This window comes from Pongo abelii, chromosome 14 (genome assembly GCF_028885655.2).
Source record: "Pongo abelii isolate AG06213 chromosome 14, NHGRI_mPonAbe1-v2.0_pri, whole genome shotgun sequence".
Classification (NCBI taxonomy): domain Eukaryota; kingdom Metazoa; phylum Chordata; class Mammalia; order Primates; family Hominidae; genus Pongo; species Pongo abelii.
This window is the reverse complement of record NC_071999.2, coordinates 47,595,539-47,611,371: the sequence shown is the minus strand read 5'-3', so window position 1 is coordinate 47,611,371 and position 15,833 is coordinate 47,595,539. Positions and strand designations below refer to the sequence as shown.

The 15,833-nt window shown below is 41.2% G+C and overlaps 1 protein-coding gene across 1 annotated transcript in view; it reads right to left on the bottom strand.

Moving 5' to 3' along the window:
- Positions 1–2,991: 2,991 nt before the first annotated feature.
- Positions 2,992–15,833, bottom strand: part of TNFSF11 (TNF superfamily member 11) — a 33,729-nt gene continuing 20,887 nt past the window's right edge. The window contains exons 3-5 of the mRNA XM_002824220.4: positions 10,136–10,181; positions 9,952–10,050; positions 2,992–4,507 (exon numbers count right to left, since the gene is read on the bottom strand). Of these exons, the coding sequence (XP_002824266.3) occupies positions 4,086–4,507; positions 9,952–10,050; positions 10,136–10,181 (567 nt within the window). The 3' untranslated portion in view covers positions 2,992–4,085. The remainder of the gene's footprint in view (positions 4,508–9,951; positions 10,051–10,135; positions 10,182–15,833) is intronic.

Below are 15,833 nucleotides of genomic sequence, written 5' to 3'. Positions count from 1 at the left end.
GGAGTTGTAAGTCAATTCAAGAAGACAGATGGCTTCAAATTTGACACTCTTTCCTTCCTTCAGATTTGGCATGTGTTAGGAATAAGATTGAAATGAAGTCATTAAAATGAGCAAACAATTGAGTTTGCCATCATATGTGTTGGTTTCCTGACATGATTTTGTCACATCTCAACACACTTAGCTGTCACGGAGTGTTGACATGACCTGGTTCCATCTCCATTAGATGCAGCAGCCTCCTTATTCCCCCAGGCCCACCACAGAAATGAAATCGTCATCTGAGGCAAGAGCCAGGCATTGGGGGGAACAGGAAAAGAAAAAAGGGAAGAGTTCAAACACACACAAAAGGGTAAAAGGGATGAGTGAGAAGAAAAACAGAAGTAAAAAAGTAGCATGTGAAGAGGAAAGCAGGGTATTTTGCATCCTGCATTTTAGACCCTACAACTCAGCCTGGCAAGCCTTGAGCATGACTAGAAAAGAAAAAAAGTCTTTTCCATACCTCCTGGCATATCCACTTGCTACCATTGCCTCCTTCAAGGCATAGTCCAGTTTATACTCACTTTTCATTAAGTCATAGATTCATTCCAGCAAAGCTCTAAAACATCTCTGACCTGCTATGGTGCTAATGTACATAAAATTCACATTACAGGCAGGCTCCATTATTGAGGTCTTCTTTTTTTTTTTTTTTTTTGAGACAGAGTCTCATTCTGTCACCCGGGCTGGAGTGCAGTGGTGCAATCTCAGCTCACTGCAATTTCTGCCTCCTGGGTTCAAGCAATTCTCCTGCCTCAGCCTCCCAAGTAGCTGGGATTACAGGAGGCTGCCACTACACCCAGCTAAAGTTTTGTATTTTTAGTAGAGATGAGGTTTCACCCTGTTGGCCAGGCTGGGCTGAAACTCTTGACCTCCTGATTCACCCAACTCAGCATCCCAAAGTACTGGGATTACAGGCGTGAGCCACCGCGCCCGGCCTGGGGTCTTCAATAGAGGCCGTCCCTTGGCTTTGCAGGCCCTCTACCATGTTAGTTCTCCAGTTTGGCTGGTGCCACCATGTCTTACCTCACTAGATCCTGGGGTGTTTTTTTTTTTTTTCATTCCTGGACCTTGGATTTTTAGTTCGTCTTTGAGAGACTGCACATTCAGTTACCTCTAAGTTAAAAATGGTAACGGATATTCTATATCCACTTTCAAACCCTTTTTTTAACTCCACTTCCTATCCAGTCTGATATCCTTTTCAGACTTTCTGTGACTCCCAACATGGGTTCCATAGCCTCCTCTCTGCTCCCACAGCCCGCTGTGTATGTCCACACCCTAGGGCTGACCACACACCCTTGCTAGGCTGGCTCCCAACTAGAATGGAAACTCCTCAAGGGCAGGGAGAGTGCCATAGCATCCGCATGCCTGGCACAGTGCCTAGCACATAGATGGTACTCAAGAAATAATATGGAACAAATGGATCAATGTCATTCACCTTTGGAAATGACAGATTTGAAACTGTACCTATAAAATTTATAAAATTTATCAGGGAAGCAAAGAGGGGGGAAAACAAAAATAAAGCAAGCTTGCAACACACTCAGCATCCATCACTAGGTCAGCTTGCTCTCCGACCCCTTCCTCATAGCTATTTGCCTATTGTCTTAGAATCATGTAGACTCTAAGATTATAGTTCGCTTTAAATGCTCCATAGATAACAGCTTGAACATCACAAAATGTTAAGTTTTCCCTTTGAGACATTCTTTCAGGTCCTGCATATCAGCAAAACTACTGACACCAGCTGGTCTGAAGAGGACCCCATGAGAAGCTCCCTCACCAAGGAATGCAGTTTCCACATCCTGATGATTTCATCCCTCTTACCCCAGCCAGTCAATGACCCCAATTTTCTAACCCCTCAGTCTCCCAATCCCCTTAAAAACCTCAGCCCAGAACTCCTTGGGGGAGATGAATCTGAGTCTCCTTCCATCCCCTCACTTGGTGCCCTGAGATCATTAAACTCTTTCTCTGCCACAGATCCTGCTGTCTCAGTGTACTCGGACTGTTACTGTGCAGTGGGCACATGAACCTGTTTGTCCTATAACAGAATCGTATTATGAGAGCAAGGGTAGCTAATGAGGCACTCTACATAATAAGACAGTGCCAATGGAGAGTGGAGAAACTCTCTGATTGCTTATCAAAATTATTTTTTCCTTAAACTAAGGCTCACCAATTGGGACATGCAACACAGAAGTCATATTTTATACCAGTCGACCTTAGACATACTGATGGTTTTTAAATAGTAGGTCTATTTTGGCCAACGATTGAGTTCCACCATTGTAGCTCTGCTGTTTGAATTTTACAATTTCTTCTTTGTAACATCTGCTGTTTCTTCTCTCCTTCTCACAGCCATCTAAAAACATTTATCCATAAATGAAAAGTGCCTTAGATTATGGTGTATAGTGCCTTCCCAAGCTGCTCATTTTCTTATATCTCTCCCACGTAAGTAACCAACCTGGGTCAGACAGCTTTCCTGTATAAATTTCCATGAGAATGAGAGTCCAGGACACTGTTAATTCTTCCTTACCATAGTAAGGTATAAAATGTCAGGTGTTCCTCCAGGTCTGTTATTCTTTTTTGTGTGCGTGCATTTTCTTACTATTTTTTAATTATACTTTAAGTTCTAGGGTACATGTGCACAACACACACAGTTATTCTTTAAGACATTATGAACTTATACAAAGCACCACATTTTTCTCACAATATCAACATAATATAAATTTTGGCTTTTTTGAGTGAAGAAGCCTCCATTTTCTATCTGGATATATCCTTGCAAACAAATTCCTTGCAAATTATTTTTCAGATTCCAAGGATCATTAATTTAATTGAATCTGCTTCTAATTTTTAATCAAATCTGCATTTCTCCAAGTAACCTTTGGAAAGAGATAGAAGCCACATTACCATATTGAAAATAATAGGATCACAGAGCAAAAGAGACATGAAGAAGAAGTACAAAATCACAAGGCAGGTTTTCATATGAATTTATTTTTGTACCAAAAAATTAACATTCAAAGGCAATGTTTTTATTGTACAGTATAAAATAACATTTACTAAATTAAAATTGGACTTTTTTGCTGATAAACCACTAATAACTTTTCTATTTTGAAAAAACAAAAAATGTACAATTTGCAGCACTTGTGGAAAAACACCTGTTCAACAATTATATAAATACTCTTGACAGATTTCAGTGGCCCATTATGTATCCTTTTTGGCAATGTCAGCTTTCTAAAGTCAATTAGTTTCTAAATTTGAAAGGCACCTGGTGGCCAACATCCTGCTTATTATTCAAGGCATCCATTTTAATTTTTTTGCACAGGCTTGACAAGTCTGAAAAATCTATTAACTTAAAAAGAATGAAAAAACATACTGCATTTGATATTAGGAAACAACATTTTTTTTCCCTCCTTAGCTGCAAGTTTTCCCCAGGGAATTTACAAAGTGCACCAGTTAAATATGTCTGTACATTTAAAACATTAAATATGTCAACAGCAAGACATTTTTAAATATTTTGAATCAAATACTATAGCACAAATATAATTTACAATACTTTGCAAAGAAAACATTACATCTGAAATATAACTTTAGATATTATATAAAAATACATATATTTTCTCTCCTCATTAGAAAAAGTATTTTTTGCAGGTTCCAGCATGATGTAACAATTCAAAAGAATTTACCCCTTCAGATGATCTTTCAGTTGCGCTAGATGACACCCTCTCCACTTCAGCTGCAAAGGGGCACATGACCAGGGACTAACCCCTCCCACAGCCCACATGCAGTTTCTCATAAGGTCAACCCGTAATTGCTCCAATCTGGTTTAATTCTAGGAATTCATTACAAAATTTAAAAACCATTGTGTAACACACCATGAGTCTAACATCTCCCACTGGCTGTAAATATGCGTGTTCTCTACAAGGTCAAGAGCATGGATACTGAGTCTTGTACCGTTGGGGCCATGCCTCTTAGTAGTCTCACACACCTATATACATCTTTCTTGGCTTGTTTTAAAAAATGTTTCCAAACATCCAGGAAATACATAACACTCCAAAAACTGGGGCTCAATCTATATCTCGAACTTTAAAAGCCCCAAAGTATGTTGCATCCTGATCCGGATCCAGTAGGGAGGGGTTGGAGACCTCGACGCTGATTTCCTCACCAGACCGTAACTTAAAAAATCCACCAACGTTTATGGAATAAAAATGGAATTCAGAATTCCCTGACCAATACTTGGTGCTTCCTCCTTTCATCAGGGTATGAGAACTTGGGATTTTGATGCTGGTTTTAGTGACGTACACCATTAGTTGAAGATACTCTGTAGCTAGGTCCCCTGAAGTTTCATGATGTCGAAAGCAAATGTTGGCATACAGGTAATAAAAGCCATCCTGATTAACTATTAGTTTTCCATTGCTAAAAGTCATGTTGGAGATCTTGGCCCAACCCCGATCATGGTACCAAGAGGACAGACTCACTTTATGGGAACCTGTGGAGAAGAGAGGGCATGTGATTTAAAAGTCAGTCCTTAAATGAGAAGGACGTCTTCACAATTCTATGAGGTTAGGGAGAAAAAATAGCATAGCAGTCATTATTTCAAAGGGAGAATAACTTCTTGGGATGTCTTTTCTAGAAGGGGAGAATACATTCAGATGTAATTGGTGCATTTTATTAGGCACAGTAGAGGCTACAAAGACAAAAACTCATTTTTCCTGCCCTCAAGGCACCTATAGTGCACCAGGGGTAAGTACGATATGTGTTCAGAGCAGAATTAAGGCATGAGTACCAATAGGCAAGGTTCAGTAACTCCCATGGGAACTCAAAGGACAAAGAGACAAGAACAACTTTCCACCCGGAAGGGTAAAGAGTGCCTTTGTGGAGTTGCTGCTAAGCCTGAGAACTTAAGAGAAATGGGATTCAGCCACACAGACAGGAGCAGAAAGGTCATTCCAGGTTGAAGGAAGAGATTAGCCAAAGGCAACTGAGACAGGAAAGCAAGAAACTAAGATAGGAAGACAATTTCCATACGTCACAAGTCTCAACCTTCTCTTTTAACTCATGAAGAGGGAAAGTAGGAGATGAAAAACTGGGTCACAGTAACTTTGGCTGAAAGGTCAGATGTCTAAACTCAATTCTCATAATCTTTTTCTTCACCTCCAGTAGCCCAAATGTCTCCCTCCTCGGCTTGCACAACTGAAAAGCTAACCCCAGAGAAGCTCAAAAAGAACATATTCTTAGCATTGCATTCCCTAGCTTAACAACTTCACACAATCCTTCTGACCAAAGGTCTGTAAAGCTTCTCCTGACTGACCAGAATTCTCATTTAGCCCTACTCACCCCTGAAATGAGGTGACACCTGGTCCTCTTGCTACAGCTTCTGAGCAGTAAAAATTTCTAAAGAACCTTCTAAACCAGCAGTGTGTCCAATCCTTTTCATATTTCAGGTCCTTGGTGTATTTTCCTGGGTCATTAAAAATTGGCAATACCTCTATGATAAACCCAATTAATCAAACATTTGTACTGATGTGGACAATATTATTCAACTGGAAAAGCTGGTAACTAATGGTGGGAAAGTTGTAATACTGTGGAAAATACAAAAATAGATTTTTCCTCCAGAGGTTTTTGTAAATACTTATACTAAACTAAGGTGGTCAGCAGTTTGAAATCAGCAAAACAAAACAGAGTTGAGTCTCAGACTGGAGTTGAGAGAGTTCCTGCAGCCACAAGTTCATTGCTGCCTGTCACACCCACCCACAACTTAGGTCAGGCCCTGAGATGCTGAGGGAGATAAATTAGCCCAGAGATGAAGACTTATAGTGGATTCCAGAGATCCATCAAAACTGACAACTCTCTGGTTAGAGTGAATCCTTACGAGAACCTCATAGAGAAAGAAACACATGGCCGGGCATGGTGGCTCATGCCTGTAATCCCAGCACTTTGGGAGGCTGAGGTGGGTGGATTATGAAGTCGGGAGTTCGAGACCAGCCTGGTCAACATGGTGAAACCCCATCTCTACTAAAAATACAAAAAATTAGCTGGGCTTGGTGGCGGGTGCCTGTAATCCCAGCTACTCAGGAGGCTGAGGCAGGAGAATTACTTGAATCCAGGAGGTGGAGGTTGCAGTGAGCCAAGATCGTGCTACGGCACTCCAGCCTGGGAGACAGAGCAAGACTCTGTCTCAAAAAACAAACAAACAAAACAAAACAAACAAAAAAAGGAAACACACACTAGTTACCTTCCCAGCCTAGTCTGGTTTGGGGGGCCTTGAACATCTACATCCTTCTCTAGAGGCCCATAAGATAGAGAATGTTCTACTATTTTATCTCTAAAGAACTGGGAGCCTGGGATATGATCTGGGAGCCTCCAAACTAGGCTGTAGGAACCAAACAGGCTGTTCTTTCAACCACTTGGGAGAAAAACTGCAGCAAGGGCCATCCAACGGTGGAGCAACCCATCATGAGAAGACCAAGAACTCAATGGTTCCAATCCCTCTGTCCAGAAACAAGATATTTCCTGAGCTCCACAACCTATCTGCAGCGGGGTCATCACAGGCCCTCTTGCCTCCTAGGCTCACCACAATAAACACCCTTCTTTTTCATTGGAGGTCTTATTTCAGGTCATCCCAGATTAAAGCACTCCAGATATAAATACCATCATCTGGTCCCAAGTGAGTGAGCATGATCATCACACCTTCATGAACACTAATAAAAGCAATTCCTCTGATCCATTGACAAAACCCATGAAATTCAAGATGCTTCCCATCTCAAGTTATCCCATGCTGCCCTCATTCTTATCCCACTCTTGTAGTCAATTCGTTGTTCAATCAATGATTTTTCTTATCGTTATCTCTTAACAGAAGAGAAGTCTACCCTCCCAATGGGATGGATCAGCTGGCGTTAGAGCAAGATATGGCCTAGGAAGGCAAGGAAAGAATATGAAATAGAGAGGCAGGAGAAGATAGGAACCTTGACCGATTACCATTCCCATTGTTAGATAAGTCATGTGGAAGAAGTGCCCTTATTTCCTACTAAACATCTCTCTATTTTGTGCATTGACTTACTCATACATTCACTGGTTCATGCTTTTGATCAGTCACACAATATCTATGTGGTGCTTTTAGGAACAGTCAGTCTGCCCATAATTAAGAATTATATCAACTAACTGTACCCTAATAGCACTTGCCAATAATAGTAGAGAAAATAGAAAATGAGCATATAAAATATGCATTTTCACTTCTGCATGTTGCATAGTACATGGTTGACATTCAGTTACAAGCAACTGCCAAGTGAAAGCTGCAGAAATTCATGGCAAGCAGGAGAGTTCAGCTCAGGAAGGGGACAGAGAAGCCAGAGGACAGCGGGGCCTTGGGTCAGACCTGGATGGGCTGAGAAAAGGGAGGGTATTGTCAGTGAGGGAAACTGAGCAAAGAATGGAATATGCATGGCACATATGGGGGAAAAGGAGGAGAGCCAGTCAGTGTGAAGAGAGCACTCAGAAACAGGTAATACCAGGTAAAAACATGAGAAAAATATGCAGTGATCACATGGCGGGCCTCACATGGAAACCTGGATTTTCATCACTGAGGCACACTGACAATCTCTGACTCCAGCCTGTCAGCTTTCCCAGCCTCCCCTGCCTTACACTTCAGTCCCTGCTGCTAAGTACCGCAGAAGAGGTCTCTGCAAATATTTAGCCTGAGTATCCTCCTAAAGACAGCCATGTATTCTGACCTCACAAAATACTTCCCAACGCATTTCATCTACGACATTTTGAAAATGCAAGTGGTATCAGTCCATATAAGGCAGATTCTGATTTTACTTGTGTAAATAAGTATAAAACAGAGCCCCAAAATGAACATGCAAATTTAAAGCCACTTCCTCTGAAACCTCCAGTACTGGCCAAAACTGGGTAATAAATGGACTCAAGGAGTTGTGGGCCCAGCCAGAGCCACAGATTCTATTTTCTTAAACAGAAGTATACACTAACTCATTTCACTTAGTCACAAACTCAATAACTGTCAGAAAATAACCAGGAGTTTTGCCTTGTGATTTTGGCAATGATTTGATGCTAGGTGCCTGCAGAGAGAGTTTTATAACTAAAACATGCTTGTTATTGCCAAACAGACTTTGGCACACAGTCTAATGCAATATTTATCATATGCCATTTAAAGTGAACTGAAAAGATAAATGTAGGGAACATTAATAGCACACACAGCTGATGCATTCGTATTAATTTGATGGCCTTTGCTAACATGCAAAACAGTTTTCCACTCAGAGAAAATTAGTGTAGCTCCACCACAAGACATGCATAGACACACAGAAAGAAAAATCATTTATGAAGCAAGTGTCTGGGACAGGAGAGGTCATTTGGAAAATCCTCTAAAAGCCAAAGAATTGGTTTCTCCCTTTCTGTGTCTTCGGTCAAGAAAAATCCTCCCTTTGTCCATGCCGTAATAAAGTTTTCCAAATAATTTAGCAAAACTTGAACTTTCTTTCTCTAACTCCAAGAAGAACTTGCCTTCAATTATTTGTAGGGAAAAGGTGGAATATGTATAATTATTTATTGAACTCAAAAATAACAAATCACACTCCCAAGTGCTTACTATGGCCGTTCTTCCACACAAGAATGTTAGCAGTCTACCTCATTTCATCTTCATAGCTACCCCTTGAGGCAGATGCTATCATCATCCCCATTTTAGATGTGATGAAGCTGAAGCATATGTGATTCCAATAAATTGCACAAGGTCACAGAGCCAGGACAATGGAGCCTCAAACCCAGGTAGTCAGATTTTAGCACCCCTGTTATTAGACGTTACATGAATCGACTTCTCACATGAAAAGAGAAACATAAGAGCTTTGAATTCTTTCCCTCTGGCCAAGCCAACTGACCACAAGTACCTTGCAGCCTGCTTATGTGATAATAGAGAGCATGGAAAGCATGGACTTAGCAATCAATGGGACGGGAATTCTACTTCTAATCCTACCATCATCGTGACTGGGAACAAATGACAACCTATGTATCATTCAGTTTCCCTGTCTGCAAAATTTGCGTGATAATCCCTACCTTGCAGGATTGCAGTAAGGATGAGAGGTAACGAGGAAGGGGAAAACGCCTGACTGACAGGTGGAAGAGTTCATCAGGTAGTCACAGACTCAGCCATCTTCAGTAGAGTGCCAGGGAGGACACCTGAAGATCCCCCTTTAAGATCTTCAAGTGTTCCATTAGTGGCATGATGATAACAAGAATGTTCAATTGTCACTCTATCGTAATGTCCTGTTATCTTTTTGATAGCTATCTAGCCCATGGCGAAGTAACCAGTGGGGGTTGTATGATGGAATAACCAGTGTATTAGGGTAGCTGTAGGCAGATACCTCCGGGTTTCTTCATTTTCAAGATAATCAGGTCTCTAGTCCATCGAGCTAAGCATTTACTCAGAGAAAATGATAAGCCCTTGGAGAAGGGGGAGGAGATCTCATTTTCTAGAGGGTTACTGTCTCTTAAGGATCTTAACGGGGATCTAAAGTGTTCTCCCTGGACCTCTGCAGGAGATAGCTGAGTATGTGACTACCTGATGAATTCATTCACCTCCGAGGTCAGCAGCAGGGCTGTGTCAACTTTAGCTTGGGAAAGTACAGAGGAGCATAACAAAGGATTGTCCTTCCACGTTACAGGCTTTCAGCTGACGGTCATTTAAAATAAGCATCCATTCTGATGATCTGAAAATGAATAGGGTGATGATGCCCATTCTGACATTTTTGAGAATCACAGTTTCCAGGATGTGAATCATCACCTGAGGATGAATGATCTTTCCTTTGGCTTTGAAGTAAGGGCTCTCAAAAATTCAGTGACAGACTAAAAATAGGTTTCAGTATTGAAATGGGCTGATAAATGACTCTTAAAATATTTTTCAGGGTGGATGAAAATGGAGCTTACCAGATGGGATGTCGGTGGCATTAATAGTGAGATGAGCAAAAGGCTGAGCTTCAAGCTTGCTCCTCTTGGCCAGATCTAACCATGAACCATCCACCATCGCTGGAGATGAGAGAAACCATATTATTATAGCCAAAATAGTAGTGACCCTGTGGGATTTCATACAGATGTATGGATCCATGCTTACCTTTCTCTGCTCTGATGTGCTGTGATCCAACAATATGTTGTAATTCCTGAAATAAAAAGGAAAAATAATTTTATTTATAAAATCATTCTTTCTGTAAAGCAATAAGAATTCAGGGCTGTTACATATGCAACAAATTAACCCTCTTTTCCTTCCAAAGGTGCCATAATAGCATTGGCAGTGAAATTCCTATAGGTACTAGGTGGCTATCAATGGAAGTTCACCCCAAAGAATTGGTGTTGACGTGTTTGAGACCATACCCAACTTCAAACAAAATACTTTGGACAGTAAGAGGAAGTAAAAGACGATGTAGATTATAAACCATGGCATAACTGAACATAATTAAAAATCTGTAGCAGGTACACAAATAGAGATGAAGTTAACTAGGAAAATAACAATTACACAGAATATATGACCCTCTTAAATCTTCTGGAAGGCTCTTTTTATGTCTATTTCATTAGTGAATTTCTGTTATAATACTAAAGCTCAGCCCACAGGAAAGAGAATGATGCTTAGCTCCCAGTGGTTAATTTTTTACTTTAAAGTTACAGTGTACTTAAAGCACTATATGGAAGTCTAAGAGCCTTTAGAGTACCAATAATTAACTTAAAATATGGCCACAAATAGAGGATTAGAAGCACAAGCCAGAAAAAAGAAAAAACATAAAGAGTATAGGTGATTGCATATCTCAATTTGAACCCTGAGAATAAAGGATGAAATAGGTAACCACATGCCCACCTGTATCCAGACATTAGCTGACACTAAAATGTCACATCTTAGGGCAAGAGTAAGGTGGAGGGGATGAAAGCTCAGGCTTTCACCTTGGTTCAAGTCCCTGCATAAACGGAGGATATTAACAGCACCCCATCATAGGGTGCCTGTGAAGACTAAAGGACATAATGTGTGTAGGCACTTAGCAGAGTGCCTGGTAAATTTAGACGTCTATTATATACCCATCGTCCCAGCACTTTGAGAGGCTGGCATGAGCGGATCACTTGAGGTCAGGGGTTCGAGATCAGCTGGGCCAACACGGTGGAACCCCATGTCTACTAAAAATACAAAGATTAGCCAGGTGTGGTTGTGGGTGCCTATAATCCCAGCTACTCAAGAGGCTGAGGCAGGGGAATCGCTTGAACCTGGAGGTTGCGGGGGAGGTTGTAGTGAGCTGAGATCACACCACTGTAATCCAGCCTGGGTGACAGAGTGAGACTCCATCTCAAAACAAAAACAAAAACAAAAAACAAAAGAGATATCTATTATAAGGATACTGAAAAAAGCCACTCCAGAGAGATTCCTAATTTCCCCTGTTACTGGAATAACTATTCATGCTAACCATTCTCCCCACAATGTTTGAAAGATAGGCCATGCAGCTTAAGTTCTTTAAGTGTCTAGACAGGAGGGCTTTGAGATAGATAGATAGATGATAGATAGATAGATAGATAGATAGATAGATAGATAGATAGATGATAGATAGATAAATAGATAGACAGATGGATAGATAGGTAGATAGAGGCAATAACATAATTTCAACTGTTATTAGCTGGAAGGATTCTGGAGATAACATTTATTCTTCTTTCTGCTTCCAAACTTCTGAAAGAGAGATAAGAATCTACATTGTTTTTAATGAACGTTGGAGGAGACAGCACAGCTGTCTTCACTGACCTGTTCTGAAGTTCTAGTCACAGTGTGGCTGACTCTTAGAAAGGAACCCTAGGACTCACCCAAAGCCACTTTCTGCTGTTGCCTAGACCCAGGGCACTACACTGCACAGCTCTGGGAGCACAGTGTGCAGGGCAGGTATTTAGGCACATGGTAGCCCCTTTTGGGTTGAGTGGCCCTTACCAGGCCTCGTTTTCTTCCCCACTCATGTCGACCTCCAGTCTTCCAAGATTTCCTCAAGACCTCCGGGTTCTCAATGGTGCCTAATTTCTGGAATTTCCTGGTTTTGTCTCCCCTGCCTTCACAACAGACTTATAGATACACAGTGTATCTTTTTTTTTCTTTCTTTCTTTCTGTAAGTTTTTATTTTCTCCCTTAAGGCTATAGGAAAATTTCATTATTAAGCTGCTCATGGCGCTTTACTATCTGCTGCAAATGTGAGTATAATTGTGCTGTCTTTCTCACATCAGCAGTTTCCTAGCCATTGGGCCCCTTATCCTTCAAATGCTACTGCTTGTTTAGTTGGCTTTCGGGCATTTTTCTTGCTGCAGCAGGTGCAAGTGCTGTGGAAGTGTGGAAGTGTGTGGAGGGGTCTGACATGTAACAGGGACATGTCTTGATAGCAGTTTCTTCTTTCTACCCAGTTCTTGTCAGGCAGGTGGATGGGTGGCCTTAGGGAATAGAGCTTCCTCTGTTCATCTCTTAACTTTGGTGCCAGCAAAGCTGGATACACAGTGTATCTCTAAACATTGTGTATATCTTTATATGGTTATATATACACAGTATATCTTTACTTGATTACTGGCTCTTAAAAGATTGTAAGAGGAACCTTGTGACAGAGTAATGCTGAGATTGAACGCTACCCCTCATTTTCCCTCTAGCTCTGATCTGCCTTTCCATCAGAGGAGAGATGGGGAAGGGGAGAAGGAAGCAGAACTAAGCCTGGCATATACCTACAAACACCTGTTTTGTGATTTTCTATACAAACACATCTATAATCAAGAAAGCCAGGCTAGGCATGATGGCTCATGCTTGTAAATCCTAGTGCTTTGAGAGGTCAAGGCGGGAGGATCACTTGAGCCTAGGAGTTTGAGACCAGCTTGGGCAACATAGGGAGACTTCATCTCTATAAAAATTAATTTTTTAAAATTAGCTGGGTGTGGCGACATCCACCTGTGCTCCTCAGGAGGCTGAGGCAGGAGGATTGTTTGAGCCCAGGAGGTAGAGGCTGAAGTGAGCTGTGATGTGCCACTGCACTCCAGCCTGGGTGACAGAGCAAGACCCAGTCTAAAAAAAAAAAGAAAAGAAAGAAAAAGAAAAACAAGAAAAGTGCCTTTGTCCTAGGTCAGTGGTCCTCAAACTTGAGCATGTATGCATTGCACCACCACCTCCTGGAGGGCGTGTTAAAACAGGCTGCTGGGACCAGCCCCAGAATTTCTGATCCAGTAGATATGGGGTGGAGCCTGAGAATTTGCATTCAGCACCAGTGAGCTGGTGTTGCTGGCCTGGGACCTCATCTGAGAATGACAATCTTTTTTACATCCTAAAAGATTCACAGAGGCACAGACTGGAGATTTTCTGGGAGCTTGAGACCCAGGCCAAAGAGGCAGCAGACTCAAGCCACTGATTCAAGGGACAGGGAAAGTTTGTCTTCTTCTACCTGGGAATGAACTTTTCTTTCCCATTTAATCAGAAACTTCTAGGTCAGAGTTGCTACAGACCTATTTTGTTTCAAGGAACTCCAGTAACCAGCAGCACCTCTCAGATGCACTTTCAATGTCTGCTTTAAAAAAAAAAAAAAAAAAGAACAAAAGGCTTCATGACCCAGGATGAATTAAAACTCTAGCTAGAGACCCATGAGGTAATGCTGCTCTCATTTTATAACTTTTGGGTGTAGAAGGATTGCAATTCCCCTCAGAAACCTTATAGGTAAGTTTCAGAGTCAAAAAGAGAGCACATGACGTGTCTATAACCTCAAGGTACAAAGAAAGTATTCCCAATATCTGTATCTGCACCCCAGCTTTTTGAGCTCTAAAACCATTATTATTTATGTGCACAGATATCAATCATAAAAATAACATTCTTCTAAGACTACACTTTTACGGTGTCTTCTGGCCTTGAGATTGTAACTGAAGTTTTGTAGGCAGTACTTGATGCATTCCAGTGAGGGACCTGGCTGCGCAGCAGAGCCACCTAGGCAGTTTACAAGATACCCATACCCTGACCCCAACCTCAGCCAGGATAACGAACCCAATTAGTCTGATAGTGACTGGGTAGTTTTTTAAAGATGCTCCCAGATGATAAGAATATGTAGCGGGTATTGAGAAGCATTGTTACCAATTAAGTGTTCCCATGAATAGTTGTTTGGTGACATCTCAACTTAGTTAGGGGTTTACTGTAGTCTCATGACTTGCATATATATTCCACGTATTGAAAATTTAATAACCTCTTACATTTGTAGACAGCAAAGTATTTTCCCTGTTACCATATTTGATTTTTATTAGAATCAGAGCCTGGAAAACTATAACTACTACTAACCTCATTTTTCAGACTGGGAAATGGAGGCAGAGAGAGAATAAGGCTTCACCTACTAAAGCTGAGACTTGAACTTTGGTCTCTGGATCTGTATGCCCATATTCTTTTACAAGCCATCATCATAAAATACACTCCTGAAAGCTGGGACAAAATACCACTAGCCCACCCAGGAATCCTTAGCGTGACTCCCTCCCTGAAGTAGTAACTCTGAAAAGGTGGCTCACCTTGACTGGCATCTGGCTGCTGGGGATCCTGGGATCTGAGAAAAAGGAGCCGGGACATCAGAAAATATGATCTCAGAATTCCCAGGGGCTTCAGAAAACGACTGGCTGAGAACTGGGCAACCCATGTTTATGGCTTGGCTGATGAACCCCCAAGACTAAGACCTGCAGGACATAGATAAGGGACATTGCATCTCCAAACATGACCCTATTGAGTCCACTCCACAGAGCCAGAGCCATTTCATGTTGCCATCTTCTCAAAGATCAGAGACCTTGCTATACACATGCCAAGCACAGACCTTTTGATAGCCCCCTAATATTTTTCATTTTCAGGATTATAGGAGTCCTTCTGAAGACGAACCCAAACTTCACCCCAATTGGCAATTCCATTTATTTTCTAAGCTTTGCATTTACATTTCTTTTCATCCACATTAGTCCTCTACATCTGTCAGATTAATTAGAGTGTTTTAAAATTTCTATAGTTCTTTATTCCAAAATCTTATCATTCAGACGGCACTGCCGGTTTCTTTGAATTCAGAAAGTTCTGATAATCTAATTTTGGGAAAACACTACAAAAGAATATCCCGACTCCTTTCTTCTGAACAAATTATTCACATGAAAGAGATCTTTTAAAAAATGTATGTATGTTTTATCTTATTTTAAGCCAGCTGTAAATTAACAAAAACCAGTTAGTTAACACTCTGAATAAACATCCAACACAACCACATGTTACCTACGCCATCAGAATGCCTGTAGATTTGTGCAGAGAAATGCAGGTAACTTCAACAAACCTCTCAGCAAACTGCCTGGAGCAGAAGCCAGAAACAGTTACCAGGCTGAGGAAGCTGGGCAAAGGCACCCCTATGTTCTTCTCTTGGCTAATGAGAACCCATGTCCAGCTTCCCAGGAGGATTTGTGATCTACCTTCTCAGGATACAGCATATTCATCATCTGTTACATGCTAGGATCATTAATAATAAGTTACCAAGAAAATTCACATGAATGAATAAACTCATTTATGGTCACACTGTAACAAGTAGGCCTTGCAATGAATTCATGCATTTTTAGATAAGAGCAATTTTAGATAAGTAAATTATGATAGCTTCATTTAACCCTTCAAAACAAGACAAAGAAAGGAAACCGAACTACCAGAGAGCAACCAAAGAAATCTCTGCCCATTCAAAGATAAAAGAAACCTTCTGACATACTGCCACCTAGTGGACGCTGTCCAACATTGACAAGCCTGGGACACCGCCGCAGTCAGCCTTTCCAGATTTGAAACCCCA